The sequence below is a fragment of the Vulpes lagopus genome, chromosome 5 (genome assembly GCF_018345385.1).
Source record: "Vulpes lagopus strain Blue_001 chromosome 5, ASM1834538v1, whole genome shotgun sequence".
Classification (NCBI taxonomy): Eukaryota; Metazoa; Chordata; class Mammalia; order Carnivora; family Canidae; genus Vulpes; species Vulpes lagopus.
The window spans coordinates 11,432,162-11,455,509 of record NC_054828.1 but is presented as its reverse complement, the minus strand read 5'-3'; the positions used below and the strand labels follow the sequence as shown (position 1 = coordinate 11,455,509).

General features: G+C 54.1%; 1 protein-coding gene across 2 annotated transcripts; it reads left to right on the top strand.

Moving 5' to 3' along the window:
- The first annotated feature begins 1,330 nt into the window (after window positions 1–1,330).
- On the top strand, window positions 1,331–19,316 carry NCF4 (neutrophil cytosolic factor 4). Of its 2 annotated transcripts, none has more exons than XM_041754297.1 (10): window positions 1,331–1,482; window positions 6,938–7,022; window positions 7,452–7,605; window positions 9,731–9,801; window positions 12,725–12,852; window positions 13,977–14,034; window positions 14,905–15,003; window positions 17,364–17,494; window positions 17,713–17,778; window positions 18,936–19,316. In XM_041754297.1, exons 1-10 carry the CDS (start codon window positions 1,451–1,453, stop codon window positions 19,129–19,131), a joined length of 1,020 nt encoding a protein of 339 aa, XP_041610231.1. In that variant the 5' UTR covers window positions 1,331–1,450; the 3' UTR covers window positions 19,132–19,316. The 2 variants fall into 2 exon arrangements, with proteins under 2 accessions (XP_041610231.1, XP_041610232.1); XM_041754298.1 differs by having other exon boundaries at window positions 17,713–17,785; window positions 18,936–19,052.
- Window positions 19,317–23,348: the final 4,032 nt, after the last annotated feature.

The following is a 23,348-nucleotide window of genomic DNA, read 5'->3' as shown; positions in this document are numbered from 1 at the left end:
TGGAGTCAGAAAGACATGGCTGCCTTCCCATCTATACCCTCTCTCTGCTGTCCTCCTGCTTTGCATCTGCAATGCATGAGTGAGTTTTGAGCGTGAATGAGAGTGTGAGAGTATCTATGTGATAGGTTGGGGGTAACTGAGTGTGGCTGTGGACTTCTCAGAGAGCTCCCTTCAGAATCCAGTCAGCATATCTGTTAGAGGAGCCACAGGATTGCCAACCAGAAGCATCCCCTGAATACCGATTGAGCACTTGTGATGTGTCAGGCACGGTGCTAGCCAGGAATGCAGTCGTTAAATATAAAAGCACACAGCAAACATGAAATTGCAAGAGTTTCCAATGCTCTGAAGTAAAAGCCCAGGGATGTGGAGGAGGACATGATAGAGAGGGACTTTATTTAGGTGAGGGGCCAGGGAAATCCTCGCTAACGGGGTGACTTCCAAGCCAAGTTCTAAAGGAGGCAGAGAAGAACATTCCAGCGGGGGAAGAGCATGCATAAAGGCCAGAGGGCAGGCACCTTGGAACACTCCAGATGCTCCAGTGTGGGAGTGTGGGAAGGGGAGGGGACCGGGCAAGCTGGTGAGGCCCTCAGAGCTTTGGAGGCAGGACCAGGGGTTTGGACTTCTTCCTTAAGGGCCAGGCGAAGCAGTTGAAGAGTTTAAGCAGGAAAATATGTGCTCAGGTTTGCCATGTAAAGCTCACTGTGGTTGGCAGATTTAGGGAGGACTGGCTGCCTGCGCCAGGCCTGGGATCTAGGGATGAGGAAAGCATAGGCGAGAGCTCCCGGGGAAGGGCAAGACAGAAGCATAAACTGACACTCACACCCTACACGATGGAGGTAACCGAGTGCTGACTCTGTTGGGGAAACCAGGGAGGCTTCCTGGGGGAGGTGGCATTTGCCCCAGGGCCTGTGGGATGGCAGGCAAGGTGGAAGCCAGCACTCCCGGCCTAGGGAACAGTTTGGGCAAAGCCTTGGCAGTGAGGGTGAGAGGGTGGGGCCTGATGGGCCAGAGGATGAGAAGTGACTTTCCAAGTTCTGGAGGCCCCTTGGTGGCTGAGCCAGCTCCTGGGGACGCTGTCTCTGCTGGAATGGAGCTCTCTGCTGCCCAGTGGCGTCCTGGCACCAAGAAATCCCATCAAGGAAGTCCTCAAAGCCCCTGGGTCAGTGGATTCCTGCAAACCCAGAGTCCAAGGGTGGGCACTTCCCCAACTGCAGTGCAGCTGGGAGGTGGGGAAGAGGAAGTGTGGGCCTTGGGCTAGACCTAGAGAGCCCAGAGGAGGAGCCTCTTCTAAATGAGCCAGGCAGGGGTGGGGCCTCCCCAGGGGCGGCTCCTGGGGACTCCTGGGACCACAGCAGATGCGCAGGGTGGCCAGAGGTGAGCGAGAGTCAACTCGGCCTGGGCCTGGCTGGGTGAGACTCTTGCCACCCACTCCCCGGGAGCACTGGCGGCCATGGCCCTGGCCCAGCAGCTGCGGGCTGAGAGGTGAGTGCAGGGGCAGTGCCCTCCTTGGGCCTCTTCCCTGTTCCCGGCAGGCCGGCAGGCCGTGGGGGACAGAGGCCCACCCTCCTACAGACCCTTACTGAGGTCAAAAGCCAAGAGGCTGGAGCTGAGTCAGAACCCGAATGCTCAGAAATGCAGATTCTTAGAAGTGTTTGAAGGAAGCTTCCAGTTGTGGCTCACTTCCCTCAGGCACAGATGAAGACGCTGAGGCTCAGAGAGGGGAAGTGACTTTCCCAGGGCCTCACAGGAGTGGGTGTAGAGTCTGGACAGGTGTCCCGGGTCCCAGGCTGGGCTCGCTGCCTCACATTGTGGTCAGCGATGGCTTTCTATCTTCTGTTCAAACAGAATCACAGAACCTGGCTTCTTCCTCTTTATCCAGGGCCTGGTTCACATGTCAAAGGCCTTCCCTTACAAGCCCCTGCATTGCTCTCTGACCGCTTGCCCCGTTTCCTTTTTCTGCAGAGTCCTTATACCACTTGCATAATATTCTGTACTCGCTCCTTTGTTTTCTGTATCACTGGCTCCCCCATTAGCAGGCCCCGTGGTGGTGCATGATCACTGCTGTATCCCAGCACATAGAACACCACCAGTCCGGGCCCAAGGCTCTAGAAGTGCTGACAAATGAGTGAATCAGTGAATGGATGGATCCTTGAGCTGGAGAATGTGCTCAGATCCCTCTAGTCCAACCCTGTGCGGATGAGGACAAGGAGGGCCAAGGAGGATAAAGCGCCTCCTCTGGGGCCTGTGCAGCACAGCCTCGCCAGGGCCTCCCCTCGTCTCCCAGCGAGGCTGCACCCTGAGCTGTGGGGGACCTGAGGACGCGGGGCTTGGCTCTGCCCTGGCCTGGAACAGCAGATGACCTCAGCAAAAGGGCATGCTCACTGTGTGGAGGTGACTCCGAGCATCGCCAGAGATGGGCCAGGCTGGCTTAGGTCAAAGTGGGCAGCTGAGGGTCCTCGGTGGAGTCTGGGGCTGCAGGTGGAATTTCCAAAGGTCGAAGGTCAGAGGAAAGCTTGTCAGCATGTGTGTGTCGAGGGAGAAGCCACAGGAGAGATGCTCAGAGGGTGGACGGAGAAGGGCCTTGGTGAGCCGAGGGCAGGGCCGGGACTCGGGCTGTCCCACCAGCTTCCAGCCCCTCTTCCCCACAGGTTCTCCATGAGCCTCGGCCCAACACCGGCACACATGGGAAGTAGCCACTGTGTGAAGCTCGTGGCACTTCCTGTTACTCAGGGACATGTGTCAGAATGCGTGAACCCGCCAGAGCCCGTCCCCCGCCCTCCGACGGTGCGCTCCTTCCCTCGCACTCCTTGCTTCTTTGCAGCCACCCTTGCCCCTCAGAGGAGGAGGAAGAGGCGCCCTCCTGCTTCCCTTCCTGGGGCCGTGGAACCAGGTTCTGGGGTCACTGGCTTCCCTGCCCCTCAGGTGCCCTGGATGTGCTCTGCTTGAGGCCAGAGCAGAGGACGGAAAGGGAGGGCGAGGGCATAGCAGGCCTTTCTAAGACCCGAGATGTCCAAAGTTGGAAAGGACTGCTTTGGGGTAGTGAGTCTGGTTCCAACAAACATGTATTGAACGCCTGGTGTGTGCAGGAGTTACAAAAACTGACCTAGCTGTGCCCTGAGGATCTTTCCAGGCCTCAGCTTCTCCCATCCAGGCTCCCCAAAGCAGACTTTGCATGAATAACACGCATCCAAGTCCAAGTCCGTATGAGCCCAGGGCATCCCGGCCCCAGAAGGCCCGGAGCGGGTTTTGGCTCTGAGGGGTCCTGGCTGACATCGCCAGGGGAGTGGCTCCTCTAGGGGGGCTTCCTGTGGGTTTGCTGCACCCCTGCCTCGGCCCTGGTGCAGCAGTTTCGTGGCTCAGCCCCCGTCTGGCAGCCAGGCCATTCCCACGCTCGCTCACCGCTAGAGGACTTGCTGTGACACAGGGAGTGGCCCTGCACTGAGCACCTGCTATGTATCTGCTGCTGTTCTGGGCACCAGGGGTGCCCCCTGGTGCCCCCTGCTCTCATGGGGCCTCTCGGGCCGGGCTTGTTACCAATGAGAACTCCAGGGATGTAAACACTCCTATGGTCCCCTGTCTCTTTACAGAGGGAAGGGGGAGCCAGGGCACAGATGGGGGTGGGGGTCTAACCCAGGTCTCCACTGGCAATGGCAAAGCAGGGATTTGGGATTTCATCTTCCACTCATGCCCCCCTACCCCCTCCCCTACACATAAGCCTGCCCCTGCCATCCCAGGGTAACCCTCCTTTGCCCCCCGACCCGAGGCAAGATGCAAGGCCTTCATGATGGGCCCTGCCTGTGTCTCTCGTAACTTTCTGCCTCTCTCTGTGTGCCAGCTGCGCTCAGACTGCCCTGGCCCCGAGGTTCCTTGAACTTGCCCCCTCTTGCAGGGCTAGAGCCTTTGCACTCAGTTTCCCGTGCTCCTGTCGTCCTCTAGCCAGTTCCTCTCTGCTCCTCCCGCTCATGCGGCCCCACTTCCTCCGGGAAGCCCTCCCTGGCCACCCGCCTTCTGAGTGAGCCGTGCCCTCCGACGTACACAGCACCCTGCTTTTCTCTCTGGTGGACGGAAGCCCCATCTTTGAAGTACCTGCTTGCCAAGCTCTCTCTTGCCCTCTACTCCTCCTTCTCAGGGTGGGGGGATATAGAAACGGCCGGGCTCTGGGATAGCTTTTCCTCCACAGCCTCCCTGACCTTTGAAATGATGTGAAGCTCCTTCGCTCAGCTGTGAGACCCAGGAGGGCAGAGCCGCCACCTACTGTGCTTAGAACAGTGTGTGAGCTACCCTAGGTGCTAACAAGGGTTGCTGCTGCTATTATTATTATTATTACTATTACTCCAGATTCCCTGAGGCTGCAGGAGGTGTTGGGATTTATTTACGTGCATTCAGTGAGTTGTTGGGGCAACAGACTAAGAGCTGTGTGGCCGTGTTTGGCAGTAAAATTCTGCTTAGGCTCGAATCCCAGCTTCTCGATGTACTTGGGCAGGTTCTGTAACCACTCTGTGCCTCGGTTTCCCTGTCTGTAAAAAAGTGCCAGAAGAGCATCTGCTGCCCAGCGCACACTCAGGAAACCGTGAAGTGGGGTTCTTACCCAATCTGGCCAATTCCCTGCCCGGGGCCGTTTCTATGCCTGGTTCCTTCCTGGCCGCTCCCCACTCATCCTATTGCAGATGAAATACCCACGAGGTGCAGAGCCTCCGGGGAGAGAGGGGAGGAGGAAGTTTCTCCCAAGGGTGTTGCCACGGGGTAATGTGGGGAAAGCGAGTGGGGAGGCTGCCAGCGGCCACCAAGCTGCTCGGGAAGCCGTGGGGATTTCCTCTGCCGGCCCACTGCCACCCTGAGTCACTCCTGCCAGTGGCAGCTGCCAGCGGCCTGAGGTTAGCCCGAGGTCCCACGCAGCCCAGGCCTGGGGGACTGCATGTGCGGCTCCAGGTAGCACCCCCCCCCCCCACCCCCCAGCTGCCTGGGGCCAGCTGCTGCTGGCTGCTCTTTCTCTGTCTCCTTGGCTGTGTTTTCTCGTCGTCCTCCACCTCTCAGCCCCCTCTGCTCGCAAATTGCTCTTTGGGTCGGAGGGGGGGGGGGCGGAGGGCGCCGAGGTCTTTACCACACGTCACAGGCACATGGTTACCTCTAGCGGGGATCCACCCCCAGCCCCTCACCGGGCTGCCCTGGACTGAGCTCTAGAGCCACACGAGATCTGGCCAGACCTCGACCCCAGGTCCCAAGGGCCTTACATTAGGGTGCTCAGTCCATCAGCTCTACTTCCTGCCCACCCATCCTGGTCAGAATGTGGGTGACATGTAGGTGTCACTCTTGACACTGCCCTTCCTTTCACCTCCATATCCAAACAGTCCCCAGACCCTGCTGGCCGTCATTCAGGGATGACTCACAAACCAGTAGCATGCCTGTTGGGAATGTATAAGGCTTCGAGGCACAGAGGAACCCACAGAGTTTAAACAAGTGGGCTCATTTTTTTCCCACATAACAAGAAGTCCAGACGTAGGCCAGAGAACCCAGGACCAGAATCCCAGAGATTCCTTTGGTATTCCTCATGTCTTTTGCCTCATGGGTGCAATATGGCTGCTGTGGGTCCGGACGGCACACCTGCTTTCAAGGTAGGCAGAAGGGGGAAGGAGAGGAAACCCTGCTGGCCTGTCTGTCCCTCTGGATCAGGAAAATAAATGCTCCTGGAGAGGCCCCTGCACCAGAATTCCTCTTAGGTCTCATCGGCCAGGACTGGGCACATGGCTGGTCCTATAGCTGCAGGGGAGGCTGGGAAATAGAACCGAGATGATTAGGTTTGGTTCAGACTGATCACGGCCCATCACCTTGAGGCCAGGCACATTGCCACCTGGAGAACATGGAGCTTGATTAGCAGGAAGAAGCAGGGGACACCACAGTGAAACAGTGTCCACCAAGGGTTGTGTCCCCACGTCTGTTGTCTCCTGTCCCTGCTGCCTGGCTCGCCCCCCCCCCCATCTTTCGGCTGTACCCCTCTGGGGCCTCGCAATGCTTCTCTGCCCCTTTCGTCTCTGTGTTCCCTTCTGTCTCCACACAGCTGCCTGGGCTGGCCTCCTAAAGCTGCGATCCTATTGTTGTTTCGTGCTTTTTTTTTTTTTTTTTTTTTATTTAACATTTTATTTACTTATTTGAGAGACAGAGAGAGAGTAGGAACAGGAAGGGGCAGAGGCAGAGGGAGAAGCAGGCTCCATGCGGAGCAGGGAGCCCGATGCGGGACTGGATCCCAGGACCCCGGGATCATGACCTCAGCCGTGGGCAGATGCTTCACGGACTGAGCCCCCCGAGGCACCCCGGGATTGCACTATTTTTACTCTCTTCTGAAGCCTATGCTCCCGGCTGCCCACGGGAGTTACTTAGCTCAGCACTGGAGACCCTCCTCAGCCTGCCCCCACCTGCCTTTCAATCTCTGATCCCCACTAACTCCAGTCACACTAGACCCGAGCCCACTCCTCACACCCTGAAGCCCCAGCACATGCTGTTCCCACTGCCTGGAAGGCCTCCCTCCTGCCCCCTCGGGCCTGCTTGGTGGATTCCCCTTCCACCTTGTAGACTCGGTTCAGACGCCGCCTCCTCTGCAAGGACGTCCCCGGCCTAGGCACAATGAACCACTCTCTGTGGGGCACCTGCTAACTTTGTGACCCAGGGCCCTGGCCAGGGTGTGACACAGAGGACGTTCCCTGACGAGCTGCTCCTGGATGACAACGCAGCCACCAAGCCATTTGCTGGACTGTAACACGGCTGCTGCCATAGGGCCCCATCTGCAGGGCCTTCACTCTCAGGGTGTGGCCCGTGTCCTGGCCTGGCACCTAAGGGGTGTTGACCAAGGAATGCCGGCCGCACCCTTGGTTCACGCCTGCACCCTTTTGCCCAGCGCGCCTGTCAGGTGGTAACCGGGCTTTCTTTCCCTCCCGCCTCTCAGCGACTTTGAACAGCTTCCCGACGACGTCGCCATCTCGGCCAACATCGCCGACATCGAGGAGAAGAGGGGCTTCACCAGCTATTTTGTAAGACACATCCCTGACCTTGGCTTCTGACCTCTGAACCTCCAGCTCTCTTACCCCCTTACCGTCCATCCCAGTGGTTCTCAAATGGGGCGATTTCAGCCTCCAGGGAATATATGGGGGTAAATATCTTGGGACACATTTGATGATTCCAGCTTAGTGGGAGTGCAGCAGGCTTGGGGGGCAGGAGTGCAGCTGGCCTGGGGGGCGGGGGTGCATCTGGCCTTGGGGGACAGGGCTGAAGCTGGCCTCGGTGGACCGAGCCCAGGGGGGCTGCTGGGCACAGCCCAGGTCAGCCCCCACCCCAGGGCAGTGCCTGGCTCCCAGGGGAGAACCGAGGCAGAGAACCACTACTCTAATCCTAGGACCTTCGACCCCCCGCACCCTCATCGGTCCCTGGCCTCCCTATACTCTGGCCTGTGTCCTCCTTAGGTTTTCGTCATCGAGGTGAAGACCAAAGGGGGATCCAAGTACCTCATCTACCGCCGCTACCGCCAGTTCCACGCCTTGCAGAGCAAGCTGGAGGAGCGGTTTGGGCCGGAGAACAAGAGCAACCCCTTCACCTGCAGCCTGCCCACGCTCCCAGGTGGGGAGTCCACGGCCCGGGGAGCTGGGCGCCCTGCCCCTCGACAGAGCTGCGTGCCCCCCACACCCCGGGCCTCTCCCTTTGGCTCTGCTGCCCCTGGTGGTCACTCCATGTCTGCCTCCATGCCAACCAGTTAGTCTGTGGCCCCTCTGGCTGTCACGGGCTGCCTCCTCTAGCCTTGCGGCCCTTGACCTCCTGGTCACGGGGGACCAGTGATGGTGACAGCCACCCTGTTTTGGCCGTCCATCCCTCGTTCACCACGCCGACTGGTCTCCAGCACCCCCTCCAGCCCTGTCTAGAGCCGCCCCAGCTTGGGCAGTTCCCCATGCCCCTCCCTTCCCTGGTCTGCTGGGACACCGTGGGCATTGGACAGTCCCCTCACCCCTTGCCTCCTGGGCTCTCTCCCAGCTCAGCCCAAACATGCACCTCAGGTCGGCCCAGGTCTGTAGCTCCTCGACACCTGCACTCATGAGCCCTGCAGTAGCGTGGGGTGCCGGGTACACGGGGTAGTCTCGGGGTGCCCCCCACACCCTGCAGGCCGCATACAGGCACCCTTGCCACACACAGCAGAGACACCTCCTGTCCTTTCCTTCTGTAAGCTCCACACCCTACCTCCGGCTTGCTCTCTCTCTGTTCCCACTGAGGCCTGCAAGCAGCCCCACGGAGGCGCTGAAGCTGCCCCCCAGGAGCTCCTGGCTTCTCTTGTGCTCCTCCCCAGCCACTTGCGCTTGCACCTGCCCCTTCCCTGTCTGCGGGCTGCAGGGGACAGGGGACCTTCCTGCTCTTAGTCTCCCGTTGGGGCTTTGCCCCCCTCCCCCTGGCTTTCCCCTGATGGCCTCTCCTCCGCCTCCTGTACACTTGCCTTCTCCTTATTAATTGACTCCGCCAGGCTCTCCCACAGCCTCAGTCCTCCTGTCTTTGGACAAGCATGTGCCACAAGGAGGTGTTCCTGCTGCAGCCCCCTTGGGCCCCGAAAGCCCTCAAAATCTCACTCACTTTTCCCCTTCCCCCTCCATCCCCTGCTCACCCGCCAGCTTGGTTTCAGCTCCCACTGCCCCCCACTGTGCTCCCCCTGGGGAGGTGACCCCTGACCTATTGTTAACTTGGACTTCTGTGGGCACAGCCCGGCCTCACCTTCACTGTCCTGCTTCTTCCTCTGGGAAGCTCTCCGGGACCTCCTCCGGGTTCTCTTCCTCCCTCTCGGCCCTCTCTGTGCTCCTTGGAAGGTTCTTGGGCCTCCTCAACGGTGCCATCTTCCGCTCTCTCCTCCCTCTCAATACCCTCCCCACTACCAGATAATCTGACCTCTGATCTTAACGGCTCTCTTGTGGCTGTTTCATCCCAAATGCCTCCCTCCCCCAGACCTCAGACACTGCCCTCCTACCCCTGCCGGGCACCAGCCCCTGCCCATCTCACAGACAACAGGAGCCAGGCATTTGTCTTCTGGTGGGGATGCTTTGGGTGGGCGGTTCTACCAAGGCCCCCACCTAAGGCTCCTGGGGACGACATTTGTCGTGGGTCAGCCATCATGTTTCCTTTTGTCCCTCCACCCCCACCCCCGAACACACTGCCTTGCTTTTGAGCAATGATGCATCCATCTACTCAACAAATATTGATGGATTGGGGCATTTTTCTAGGGCCTTGGTTCCTAACCTCGGGGGGCATATTAGAAGTACTTTGAGGTTGAAAGAATTCTGATGCCCGAGTCCCACCCCCAGAGATTCTGATTTAATTATTCTGGGTCCTACACAATGAGATTTTTACATGCTGCCCAGGTGACTTACATGTGCAGCTGGGGATGAGGACCCCCATCCTAGGTGCGGGATATAGCTGTGAGCAAGGCAAAGCTCCTTTTCTCTTGGAGCCAAGAATCCTGAGTGTGTGTGTGTGTGTGTGTGTGTGTGTGTGTGTGTAGAGATATGGGCAATAAATAAATATGACAAGAAAAATATCCCCTGGTGACAGGACAATTGAGAGAATTCAAGTTGAAAGGTGGGGTGGCTGGAGTGGCCCCCTCAGCTCTGCGGAGCCAGCAGGGAAGATTCCTGGCCCAGGTGGGTGGCTTGGAGCCCAGAGACCATGGTCTTGGGCCAGGCTCTCAGGGCAGCTCTTTGCATTTCTGCAGCCAAAGTCTATGTGGGTGTGAAACAGGAGATTGCGGAGATGCGGATACCTGCCCTCAATGCCTACATGAAGGTAACAGCAGGGCCGTGTCACCCTGGCGCCTGGGAGGACCCCTGGGAGGGCCCCTGGCAGGGTCTGGAGGGGGAAGCAGCCCATGTGCCGTCCATGAGCCTGGCCTGGGGGCCCGTTCTCCTGCTCTGATGGCCCCCATCTTCAATCCTTAAAGAGATTGGGGAGGGAAACAGGATGTTGGGGCTGTTGGGGGTGGGGCGGAAGCAGTGGAGAAGGCGCAAGGAACCACACTCTGAATGGACAAGTCTGCTGTCTGTGCCGGATGTTCTGATGCCGAGGATCTGATATCTGCCCTGTGGGGACTCTGACAAGTGGGTCACGAAATCACAAAGCTGTGACCTATGTAACAGGGGCATGACGGGCCAGGGCCCCAGCTCTCTCACGCAGGGCCTTTATACCAACTGGAGAAAGGCTCTCCCTTGCCAATGCATGGGATGATTTGGTTGCATTTGTGGGCCTTGCCCGGGTGCCCCTGGGTATTTCCCGACCTGTAAACTGTCTGCATCCCCAGGATATGGGAGCACAAAGAAAGAGGCACCCTGAAGGCAGAGACCAGGCTAGTCAGGAAAAGCCTTCTATCAATCAGGACCATGCAAGAAAGGGCCAGTGGTCCTCATGAGGTGGTGAGCACCCTGTCACCAGAGGCATCCAAGCCATGGCTTGGTGGCAACCTTAAGAAACTGGAGAAGGAAGCTCTCCCCATAGCACAGAGGCACCCTAACAGCCTAACTCCTTCCTACAGAAGAGTAGAAGAGCCCCCTCCTCTTCTACTCTCCTGGCTGAAGGTCACAGAGCTAGGAGTCTTCAGTCTTTGCTCTGACATTGACTATTTGGGTGACTTGAGGCAAGTTGCTCATGCTCTCTCGGCCTTGGTTTCCTCACCTATGAAATGGGGCAGTGCGCTCTGCTCTCTGGTCTCATGGGAGGGGAGTGATGTTGGGAGCTTCCAGACTTCGAGAGATGGTAACCCCTGGCGGAATGAGCAGCAGGAGGGCAGAGGAGGTGGGAGGCAGGAGGGGAGTGGTCGGTTCAGGAAACCTGCTCTGAGCCCACAGGAGGGGCAGTGGGAAGCCCCTAGGCTGCGGAGGGGCTGGGGGGGTGCACTGTGATGGCTGCTCCAGGGCGGCTGGAGGCTCCTGTCCCCTCCTGCAGGGCCAGGGGAGCGGGGAGCTCCACAGAGAGGGATGAGGCTGTAGAGCTTGGGCTCTTCGTCCCACCCGGGGCTCAGCCACCAGCAGCCTGGAGGATCCCACCTCTGCCTCTCTGTCTGATTCGGTTCCTCAAAGCCCAGGACTCAATCACTGCAGGCCTCTGTGCTCTGGCTAACCCCAGCCTATGCTTGAAACATTCGGGGACGGGGAACTCACCACCACTCTTCCCTGTCCGCACCCTGTTGCACGGCGATTAGAAAGACCAGATTCCCTGTAGCTTCCACCCACTGGTCTCACCACTGTCCTCACGGAGAATATGGGTCATGTGATGATGACGCCTGCACCTGCCTGGAAAGGTGTGGGGTGCTTGGACCGGCAGCCAGGAGCCTCTTGCTATACGTTTGTCGGATACACAAATAGGCTTATTTATTTCCATCAATACCTTGTGAGTTAGATACTGTTATCATTCTTCACAAGGGGACGTGGAGGTACGGAGAGGTGGGGCCACCCACTCCATGTCATAGAGCGGCTAGACAGGAGGGCGGAGACTTGAACTCGTGGCTCTGTGACTCCAGAGCCAGATTTCACCCCCACGCTACGTTGTAATGAAAGTGACAGCGAAGGCGGATGATCCCAACTCCGCAGGGGCCCCGCTAGACGCCCGGAGTGTTCTAAGTGCTGTGCACGAATCGCTCCTTTAAGCCTCACGCCATTCCGCAAGGCAGACACTATTGTCATCCTCCCCTTAATTACGCTTGCCCAAGGCCACCCACTGGCTCAGGGTCTGTCCCCTGAAGCCCATCTATGGGCCGCCTCCCCACCCTCCCCAGATATCAGCCCTGTCCTTTCCAGGCTCTACATTCCCAGTTCCTCCGAGATGGACCTCTGGGCCCCTCCCGGTCCTGCCGCCTCCGTGGGATTCTCCAAGGGGAGGGGGGTCTGCGTGCCTCTGGAGCCATAGCACCCAAAGGCAACCATGGTACCCCTGGGGACCTTTGCGCTGTGCAGCTGCGGGGGATGACCCTGCGGGGGCCCGGCTACTCTGCATCCTCACGGTCTGCGGATCTTTGCCCTGTGGTGGGAGTAACCAGCATCACACTGAGTGAGGGTCCCGGCTTCACTGCTTCTTAGCTCTGCCAAGCGGGTCAGGTACTTTGCCCTTTTGAGCCTCAGTTTCCCCAACTGTGACATGAGATAAGGTGTCAATCAGAAAGCATTTTTTAGGCTGTAATGTCACCAACTGTTGTTGATTTGAGTTATTTGAAGTATCCTTCCTCCTACTATTGTCTCATTTTTCACTGGGGGATGGGCCCTGGTGACAGATGGCTCTAGGTGGCCCAGCTCTGTCACCTGCTGGGCCAGGTGGCCTCAGGCAGGTCCCCTAACCTCTCTCACACCAACTTTGAGGTTGTTGTGAGACGGAGTGAGGTCACATGGGGTGGCACTCAGTGCGGTGCCTGCATAGTCACCACCACGTCACTTTACCTGCCGTCACCATCAGTGTTAGGTCTGGAGGCTTTTAGGTCTTTTCCAAATGAAGTGTTCTCAAGCCGGTTGGTCCCCTCCTGACCTCGCACCCGGGGGAAAGCTCATGAGATGTTGCCTCTCTTGTGTGAAGAGAAATACTGTCTTGCGTCTGTGATCAGGCAGAGAGCTTTATTACGAGAGAGAGAGGGAGGGACCAGCATGGGACATGGGAATGGAGCAGATGGGTCAGGATGTCCAGACCTTTCTGTTGACCACCCTGCTCCTGCCTCCTCTCCCAAATGCAGAGCCTCCTCAGCCTGCCCATCTGGGTGCTGATGGACGAGGACGTCCGGATCTTCTTCTACCAGTCGCCCTATGACTCGGAGCAGGTGCCCCAGGCGCTGCGCCGGCTCCGGCCGCGCACCCGGAAGGTGTAAGTGACCAGCCCCTGTGCTTCTGTGGGCCACATGCACAGAAGGTGTCCCTAACCAGGTGCTCTGTCCCAGATGTCCTCCGCCCCTGCAAAGACGCTTCTTTTCCTAGAGATCACTTTGATCCCTGAACACCCCAGGAGGTTCTGCTTGTTAGATGAGCTTGGAAAACCAAGCACAGGGCCTGGAGGGATAGAAGGTGGGTGCCTTCTCATGTGTGTGACGATGAGGATGGAGGACAGGGGCTGGGCCACTGATGGGGATATTTGGTGGCACAGCACCCACTGGGGGTACCTCAGGCCTTGGGGTGCCTGGAGAGAGCTGAGGGGGAGGAAAGGAGGAGCTGTTCTCTCCGCAGATGCTTCCAGAGTATCTCCTGGGATGCCCTGTGCCCAGCCTCAGTTGCAGTTCCATGGGGCTGGCTGTGACTCCTGGTGTGTCACACTGGCCCCCGAGGATGCTGCTTCCTCTCAGATTCTAAAGAGCCCACCGTTCCCACCCAGCTCCTTCCTAAGGGTCTTTCCAATCACAGAAAACCCAAACCACTGAAATATGGCTAGGCTTCCCAAGGCCGGGTTACTGCTGCTAAGATTTCCAGAGACAGTACTCCTGAGCCCCGGCCTCCCTCCCAGATCCTCCCTCCTTCCTGAGGCCAGTACCTCCGAGTGTCCTCTCCATGCCTGGCCATGTCCCCGGGACATACAGGTAGGCAGGGTCTCAATTCCAGCTGAGCCAAGAGGCAGCCCTGTGCCTGGAGCCCTGATGCAGAGTGCTTCTCCAGCCCATTTTCTTAGCGGAAACACTAGAGGTTGAGTGTGAGGAGTAGAAGGAAGAGCAGGTGTGAAAGGGTTGATAAGCTAGGGTGCTAAGCAGATGTGTATATTCCTCCCCCCTCCTCGCTAAGTGGAGGAGGGATACGGTCCCTCCTGGTCCACAGAGGGGGATATGGTCCCTCTCCCAGGGGCAATGGGAACAGGGAGTAAGTATGATGGCCCAGACGAGCAATCATAGCTGCATTTTTAACATCCTCTCCTGCCCCTAAAGAGGGGCTTCTCTGGGCACAGAAGCAGGGAGCCCGGCTCTGAGGGGCCGGGAGGACTGATAGGCCTCCCTTCTCTCTCCACAGCAAGAACGAGTCCCCCCAAGATGCCGTCTTTGACCGCATGGCAGCTCCACGAGCAGAGGTACCCCCGGCGGGCCAGGCCTCCCACCCCACCTCTGGGCTCCACCCTGCACCACTGTGCTCTCCTACAGGGCGCCCTCTGTGTGCCTACGATTGGGACTGGGTGCTGCGGGGAGGAGGGGCCTCAGCCTCAGTCCCAAGGGGACCCAGCTGACAGGAGGCGATGTGGGGAGTACTCAGAGGCAGGGGGAACACAGCTATCCACCATCCGTTCAGCAAGCCTTCCTGGCCTCCTCCGGGCCAGCCCCACTGTGGGGACTGAAGCATCAGACATGACTCGAACCAGGTCCTGTCCTTAAGGAGCTCCCAGCTCCCTGGGGACACCCATGCAGAGACAGTGTGGTCTGTGCCCTGGGTTTATGGGAGCACTGGAGCCTGCGCCAAGGCTTGGGGGGCTGAGGAAGGGGCTCGGCCCAGGGAGTTTGGATCCTTGCCTCTCTGTGTTCATCCCACCAGGTCTGAAAGGAGCACCATTCTGGAGTCAGAGAGACCTGGGTTCTTTTTTTTTTTTTTTTTTTTTAAGATTTATTTATTTATTTATGATAGACATAGAGAGAGAGAGGCAGAGACACAGGCAGAAGGAGAAGCAGGCTCCATGCCGGGAGCGCGACGTGAGACTCGATCCCGGGACTCCAGGATCGCGCCCTGGGCCAAAGGCAGACGCTAAACTGCTGAGCCACCCAGGGATCCCCGAGACCTGGGTTCTAATCCAAGCTTCCCCACTAACAAATGGCGTGGCCTCAGACAAGTCGGTCATGCTTCCTGGGCCAGTGTCCTCAGCTGTTAACTGGGACGCTGAAGTATGCAAAGCACTTTAGTAGGAATTCAGTGGATGCTTCCTCCCTCCTGCCCTGCTCCACTCTTCTCCCAGGCCTTGTTTGACTTCACTGGCAACAGCAAACTGGAGCTGAATTTCAAAGCTGGAGATGTGATCATCCTTCTCAGTCGGATCAATAAAGACTGGCTGGAGGTGAGGATGGGGGTAAGGTTAGAGGTGATGTTGGAGGTGATGTTGGAGGTAAGGATGAGGATGAGGTTGGGGTGAGGTCGGGGGTGAGGTTGAAGGTGAAGATGCAGATGAGGATGCAGGTGAGGTTGCAGATGAGGTTGGGTGACGATGGGGTAAGGTTGATGAGGATGGGAGTAAGGTTGGAGGTGAGGTTGGGAGTGATGATGGGGCTGAGGTTGGAGGTGATGTTGGAGGTGAGGATGGGGATGAGGTTGGTGTGTGAATAGGGGTGAAGTTGGAGGTGAAGGTGCAGGTGAGGATGCAGGTGAGGTTGGAGGTAAGTTGGAGGTGAGGTTGTTTTGCGTCTGGTTGTGGCAGGAGACCAGAGGGGGGGGCAGGGGTGGGGAATGGCTCAGGGAAGAGATGCCATCTGCAGATAGTCCTGGGAATCAGAGCTGCTGGGTGGGGGCAGCCGAGGAATACAGCCATGGGGAGGCAGTTGTGTGACTGGGGCAGAAGATTCTGGAGACCACACTTCCCTTTGGTTCTGACCCCAACAAACAGTTGCTTTAGGCAAGTCGGTTGAATTTAATATCTTGGTCTATCTTGGGGTTTCTTAGCCACGGCACTGTTGACATTTGGGGCCAAATGGTTCTTTGGTGTGGGGCAATCCTGTGCATTGTAGGGGGGTTAGCCACAACCTCGGGCTCTGCTCACTAGATGCCAGTAGCACCCCTGCAGTTTATAATCAAACATCTGCAGACATTTGGCTGGCGGGGGGAGGGGGGCGCAAAATCACCCGCAGCCAAGACGCACTGGTGTGTCATCTGGGATGATGTCCCTTAACTTGAAGGCAGTGAGACAAGATAGTGATGCCGACCTTGAGCTCTGGAGTCGGCCTGTCTGGTGTCATTTCCTACTTGTTTTCAACTAGCTTTGCATCTCTGGGAACTTTGCTCAACCCTGTGGTTTCCTTTTCCGTAAACGGAGATAGCTGGCAGTTTCTTCATAGCCATCCTGGGAGGGCTGACCCAGGCGCAGCTATGCGGGGCTTGGCCCATAGAGGGCCTAGATGCATCCATCTGCTGGGAAGGTCAGATAAGACGCCTGTCTTGATCCTTGCTTTGTCTCCATGCACACCTGGCGTGTGGCCCCTACAGGGACTCATACTAACTCAGTGAGTGGAGATGGGAGGTCCTGGCTCTGGTTCCAGTCGTTTGGATCGGGTCCTGCTGTTCCTACACAAAATTCCATTTTTGTCGAGGCTTCTGAGGCAAGAGGTGTCTGAAGGAGATGGGGGACAGCCATCTCGAGGGACTCGAGGGGAGAGGAGGGTCCCTGGTGGCCAGGGGCTAGAGAGCCGCAGGACCATCTGTCTCACTGACTTGTTCTGGGACACTAAGGCTCCTTTTTTTTTTTTTTTTTTTAGATTTTATTTATTTATTCATGACAAACACAGAGAAAGAGGCAGAGACACAGGCAGAGGGAGAACAGGCTCCCCGCATGGAGCCCAATGTGGGACTCGATCCCAGGACTCGGGATCACGATCTGAGCTGAAGGCAGACCCTCAACCACTGAGCCACCCAGAGGCCCCAGGACACTAAGGCTCTTACAGCTGTCGGGTATTGCTGGGAAATGCTCCAGAAATAGGAAATGCTTGCTACCTTCCTATTTTCTGAAAAGCTCTCTGTGTGAGTCGGTTGGCCCACTTCTGGCCTCAGCTTTAGGGGAAGGTGAGGGGATTACTTTGGACCTCAGTTTACGGGTCTGCAAAATGGGATGTGGATAATATGTCTTCTCTAGGGTTGTGAGGATTAAGAGGACATGTGGGCAAAGCACAGGCAGTGGCTGGGCTTGGCCTGGGCTGGAGAGAGATTTCTGGCCATTGGGGCTAGAGCAGGTGCTCTGTGGTGTCCGCAGAATGAATGAATGAATGAATGAATGAATGAATGAGTGAAGGGAGCCACCATGTCATCTCCGTCCCCCATCTGTGTTCCTCCCTAACGCCTCCGGCCACTGGCTCAGCATAAAGTTCACCTGCTTCCCTGCGTCACCCGTTATAACATAGCTGCAAGCGGAAGGGCAAGGACTGCCATCCATTCTGAGTCCCAGAGCCTGCCCTGTGCCTGGGGCTCATGAAGCCTGTGAATGAATGACTGAATTAGATGAAATGAACTTTCCAGATAAAGAGATCTTGACCTATTCTAGAATGGAAATATAAGTCTTCTTGGGGTGAACAGGATGGCGACCTTGGTCACTTTTTCTCCTACCTCTGCATACGACCTTGTCTGCATCATCATAAGGGGGCCTGGGTGAGGGGAGTGGTTCAGCCCTGCTGCCTCTCCTCCCACCAAGAGGGCAGCTCCTTCTTTCTTCCTCAGGGCACTGTCCGGGGAGCCACGGGCATCTTCCCACAGTCATTCGTGAAGATCCTCAAGGACTTCCCGGAGGAGGAAGACCCCACCAACTGGCTGCGCTGCTACTACTACGAAGACACCATCAGCACCACCAAGTTCGTGCCCCCACCCCACCCCCTACATCCCACTCTGGGCTCTGAGACCCAAAGTAGGTCTCCCCTCACTCGACTAAAAGCCTGCAGTGGCTCACACTGCCCTCCAGATAAGCCTTACCTCGGTAACAAGATGTCAAGATCCATTGTGATCCTGCCCTTATTGTTCCTGGGTCCCCTTCCGGCCTGATGCCCCCTCACCACTGCCCGTTTTCCCCTAGGGACATCGCGGTGGAGGAAGACCTCAGCAGCACCCCTCTGTTCAAGGACCTGATGCAGCTTATGAGGTGATAGGTGGGAGATGGCAGGGGGTGGAGGTGGTGGGCCAGCCCCCTGGGGGAGCAAACAGAGAAAGGAACACAGTGCATGGAGGTGCGAGGTGTTTTGCCTCCGCTTTAACCCCAGCCTGGCCCTGCAGGGCAGACACCAGATCCCCATGACGGAGATGAGTGGGGGTCTGCAGAGCGACATACAGGGGCTTGGATGAGTCACACAGCTTGCGAGTGTGGATTTGCAGCCAGAGCTAGAGTCTTCCTAGCTAAAAACCTTTGACTTGGGTCCTGTGCCATCAGAGAACCACCACCTCCCAAGATCCAGCTTATTCATGCAGAATGGAATTGTTCTATTCCTGACTATGAAAGTAATTCCTTTTCATCATTAAAAAAAATGTCAGAAATCACAGAAAGGTATAAAGAGGTGAAATGTATATACATATTTCTCCTCTCATTACTAGATGCACATCTAGATTTCTTGAGTGCACACCTCCACTCCCACCCCATAACTATGACGACAGCTCGCTGCACGGTATCATGCCGGGGATGCACCATAGTCAATGTAGTCACCCCTTCTTGGCCATTTAGATTATCCTCCCCTTACTACCAGGAATAATGCTGTACTTCTCATATTTGGTGACTTGCCCAATTTTCCCTCAGGATGAGTTTCTAGAAGTGGAATTTTGAAATCAAGGTGTTTGCAAGTCTGTTAGGCTTCCCACCCCATTTGTCAAGTTACCTATAGAATGGTTGTATCAGTTTTTACTGTCACCAGTCACGTGCACCCCACATCAGATGGTCCCAATCCTTATAGAGTTCTCCCCCAGCCTTCACACAGATAATAGCTCTCGGGGGCTCTATCCTCTGTGGCTTGTGCCTGGCCAAACCCACTCCTCTTCCCCACGATGGTTCTTAACTCTGCACATTTATACACAGAGCACTTCAGGCTGTGCCACTAATTTGTTGTGGAAGCCTCTTCTCCCCTGTCTCAGTTTCTCCATCTGTACAGTGGGAGGTTGGACCACACAGATGATAAGGTCTGTGTCAAGCTCTGATCTCTTCTGATTCTTAGCTCCTGGCTCTCAAAAGCCCTCAGCCCCCTTTCCCTGTATCCCTTAGGCTTAAGCCCGAGGCCCCTGGACCTTCTATTAACCCTGATCTTTCCCACCCAGGCGGGAGTTCCAGAGGGAAGACATCGCCCTGAATTACCGGGATGCTCAGGGGGATCTGGTGCGGCTGCTGTCGGACGAGGATGTGGCGCTCATGGTGAAGCAGGCCCAAGGTCTCCCCTCCCAGAAGCACCTCTTCCCTTGGAAGCTGCACATCACCCAAAAGGATGACTACAGAGTCTACAACACTGTCCCCTGAGCCTATGGTGTCCCTGGAGCAGGGAGGGCCACTTGTAAGAAGCCCTCAGAGGAGATTAGGACCAGGAAAGCCTGGGAACATGGAACAGACTTCCTGGTTCGAATCTACAGACCCACTTGGCTTGGCTTGCATTCTGTCTGTCTGTACACTCGGTCTCAGATTAAAATAAACCCTTTCATCTCAAAGGTCCAGACTCTGAAAGACCGTTTCTTTTGAGGAAAGAAAGGAAACGGAGTAAAATTTCCATCAATGAGCGTAAATTAGGGGTCATTTATATATAGAAGGGGCCTGGCATAGGGCCTCATTCCAGCTTGCCCTGTCCACCAAAATAAAGGCATTGGCAGGGCCATGGTCCCAATGAAATTGGTTGAGGCATCCTCTTCCATAAGCAATAAAACCCACAACAACCCACTGGAAAACATCCACTCAATGAAAATTCAACAGGCCTTGAAAGCTCCATTGTGGCAAAGCCAGTCGTTTTTAACATGTTGCCCCACCAGACTGGTTGAGGAGCCCTACTGATGTGAAACAGCTAAGCCCTAGATAGGACACACTCTTCAAAGAATCACAGCCTTATAAGAAGTAGTGGGACTTTTCAGTGATCCTGCCTTTCCCCTTTCTTCCCACATCGCCCTGATTACAACTGGGGCCAGAACCTACAGCTTGGCCAGGGGAGCTTTGTTCTGAAATGCAGAGGCAGCCCTGCTGTCAAAATGCCAAGGCCCAGGGAGGCCAGGATGTAGGGAGGCTAGACCGGGGGTCTCTTGTGATGGGTCCAGGCCCTGGGGTGAGGGCTGAGGGGATCCTGACAGAGCGGCATCCCTGCCTCCAAGCAGAAGCAGGAGAAAGTCATCTCTGGACTGAAGTGTCCTCAGTTTGGGATGATTTCAGATGAAGCAAAGGCTTATAGTCAAAGATCACTAACTCTCTGCGAGTGAGAATAGGCAGTGACAATAAGCCATAGCTTTAGAGCCCCCAGCTACAAGTTTTTGAGCTATGGGACTGGAATATTTAAAGAAATAAAGAAGAAGAACATAAAAATGAACAAGCTGAAGAGAATGACCAAGCAGATTTTCAAAAGAGAGCTAGAATGTACATACACACTTATTATGCATGTATCTGCATGCCAGTGTGAGCATGCGCCTGGTGACACAGAAAACCCAGTGGATGGGTTAGATGGTATATTAGAAAGGAGAAAACTAGTGCATTGGAAAAGAGAAAAATCAAAGAAATTACTCAGAATATAACACAGAGAGACAAGTGGCTGGAGAATATGAAAATGAAGTTAAGAGATATAAACAATAGAATGTGGTTTTTAAAAAATCAAAATCTCAGAAAGAGAAAATATATAGAGAATGGATAAGTAGAGAAATGACAGATGTAGTATTTCAAAACTGATGAAAAACTCAAATCTATGGGTCTAAGGAGCATCTCTGGACAAGGAGGATAAACAAAAAGTGGTCCATTGCTGGCTACAACATTTTGAAACTGCAAAAACACTGAAGTCAAGGAGAAGATTTTAAAAGGAGAGAATATTGAGATTGCTACAAAGTAGTAATTAGAATGATGAGGAGGCTTCTCAATAGTATCAATGGAAGCCAAAGTGAATAACGTTATATCCAAATTTTTGAGACAAAATAACTTTCAATCAAAACCATATGCTCAGTAAAACTGTCTTTCAATAGTGACAGTGAAATGAAGACATGTACAGATAAAAACTGAGAGTTTGCCACCAAGATCCTTGAACCAAAATTATCTTTAAAATACATTCTTTAAGAAGAGGAAAAACATTCTTGAGGGACAAGTCTGAGATGCAAGAACATGTGATAAACAAAAGCAATGGTAAGTATCATGGTGGATTTGTTTTGTGTTGACTGGCTAAGCTGAAATGATATTTCTAAGAACTTCCTTCCCTGCATGGATTCAGAGGGGTATGGACCATCAGAGGCATTTTGCAAGAGATTCACAACGGGAATGTTTGCAGCAGCAAGCATCTTTTTAGTCAAGAGATGCTGATGCAGTTTATGTGCATTGCTGCTTATCTGCTGGTTCACAGTTTGGAACTTCAGAACACAAAAGTCAAAGAGAAGATCTTCAAAGCTGTTAGAGAAAGTTACAAATGAACAACACTTAGAACAATAGCAGGCTTCTCAGTAACCCCTTCAAATGTCAGGTCCCAGCTCCTGTGCTGCTTGGTGTTTAGCTCTGTGCTGAAGGGCACCGGTTTCCTCTGCAGGTCCCCCTCACTGCAGTCCTGGGGGTGACGAGAGACTGATGTGGCTCCAGCTGACACCTGTAGGTCTCTGTTTGTCCTTGCTCCCCTTAAGTCACATGCATCTTCTATTTTTGACAGCCTGCCTGGCAGACCTGACACAGATGCAAAAGCATCATAGAAAAGGTTTAACCACAACTGAGGAAGACTGAATCCTCAAGGCAAAACTCTTGTTATATCTTTCCTAGTGATCCTGCTTCTCTGATGGGATCCTGACTCATACAGATGAATATGAATTCAAATAAATATTCTCAATATAAATTAATAACAGGGTCTAATTTCTAGGGTTAAAAGAAGGACAGAATTAATATACTGGAGGATAATAATCATACGTGCATTCAGAGAGGTGGAATTAAAGTATTCTTTAGTACTTTAAAGAATAGGCACTTACCCTCATGATCCCAGGGTCCTGGAATTGAGTCCTACATCAGGCTCCCCCCAGGGAGCCTGCTTCTCTCTGCCTATGTCTCTGTCTCTCTATGTTACTCATGAATAAATAAATAAAATCTTTTTAAAAAAATAAAAAAATCATCCAAAGAATAGAAAAAGAACATATGTATTTCCTGAATTTTACATCAAAATGAAAAAGAGGAAAGAAAACCAATTAAAAAGAGACAAGAAATAGGGCACCTGGCTGCCTCAGTCAGAAGAGTTTTTTTTTTTTTAAGAGTTTATGTATTTATTCTTGAGAGACACAGAGAGAGAGGCAGAGACACAGGCAGAGGGAGATGCAGGCTCCATGCAGGGAGCCTGATGTGGGACTCGATCCCAGGACCCCAGGATCATGAGCTGAGCCAAATGCAAATGCTCAACCACTGAGCCACCCAGGTGCCCCAAGTTTGTGACTCTTGATCTTGAGGTTTTAAGTTCGAACCCCACATTGAGTAGAGAGTACTTTAAAATCTTTTTTAAAAAGAAGAGGCAAGAAAGAAGAAAAAAGTAGTAGGATTCAAAAAGTTACTTGGTAAAATATAGGTTCAAAAACATCAATAATTTTGATACTTTAAACAATATAGGGACTCAATGCACCAATTAAAAGATTGTCAGATTGGGGGCACCTGGGTGACTCACTCAGTTAAGCATTTGCCTTTGGCTCAGGTCATGATCCCAGGGTCCAGTATTGAGCTCCCTGATGAGCAGGGAGCCTGCTTCTCCCTCTCCCCCCTACGAGTACTCTCTCAAATAAAAACAAACAAACAAACAAATAAAATCTTTTTTAAAAAAGATTGTCAGATTAGATTTTTTAAAAACTAAGTCTGTGTGCATGTCATACACATGAGAGGCTCACATAAAATCTAAGGACATGGAAACATTGAAAGCTCAAGGGTACAAGAAGATATGCATCATAATTACTAAGCAAAAGACAGTGTGGTGGGGGTGAAGGGTTGGGATGTCTCTAGAGATCCACACTCTATTTTTGTGTAAACTTGGCACAGATTTAGTGACGGTTCTTGACACTGAACTAAATAGTTATGCTTATCACCCACACTTGCCTCTATTGTCCCTTATACTTTGTTGCTTTGTTGGGGGCTGTGTGTGTGATTTTTTTTTTTTACTTTATTTTTGACTTTATGTATAACTGAAGTATGAAAGTGTCAAAATTGGAGGAGAGGAAGCTTTTGCTGATAATGAAGTAGCTGAAAATTGCATCAGTGGGTTTGCTATGATATGAACTGATGTGAGTTTTGACAGTGAACAATTTATGGTGGGGAGAAAACTTCTCTAGAAAGGCTGATGAGGCACACACTTTTTGGTGTGCCAAGAGTGCTGCAGATACACACAAGATAAATGTGGAACTAACAGGAAAAAACCCCGACATGTGCCATCATTGGAAAGTGTATACAACTTACTGTCTATTATCGTGCAAATAAGACAACCAGAGAAATGTTTTCTGATCGACTAATAACCACTTTGTGCCAGTGGTGCCAACTCATTGTAGGCATTC

Coding starts and splice junctions, on each gene's coding strand:
- NCF4 (XM_041754297.1), top strand. CDS start 1,451: ATGGCCCTGGCCCAGCAGCTGCGGGCTGAGAG. Junction 7,606..9,730: donor CAGCCTGCCCACGCTCCCAG/GTGGGGAGTCCA, acceptor GCATTTCTGCAG/CCAAAGTCTATGTGGGTGTG. Junction 14,035..14,904: donor TGGCAGCTCCACGAGCAGAG/GTACCCCCGGCG, acceptor CTCTTCTCCCAG/GCCTTGTTTGACTTCACTGG.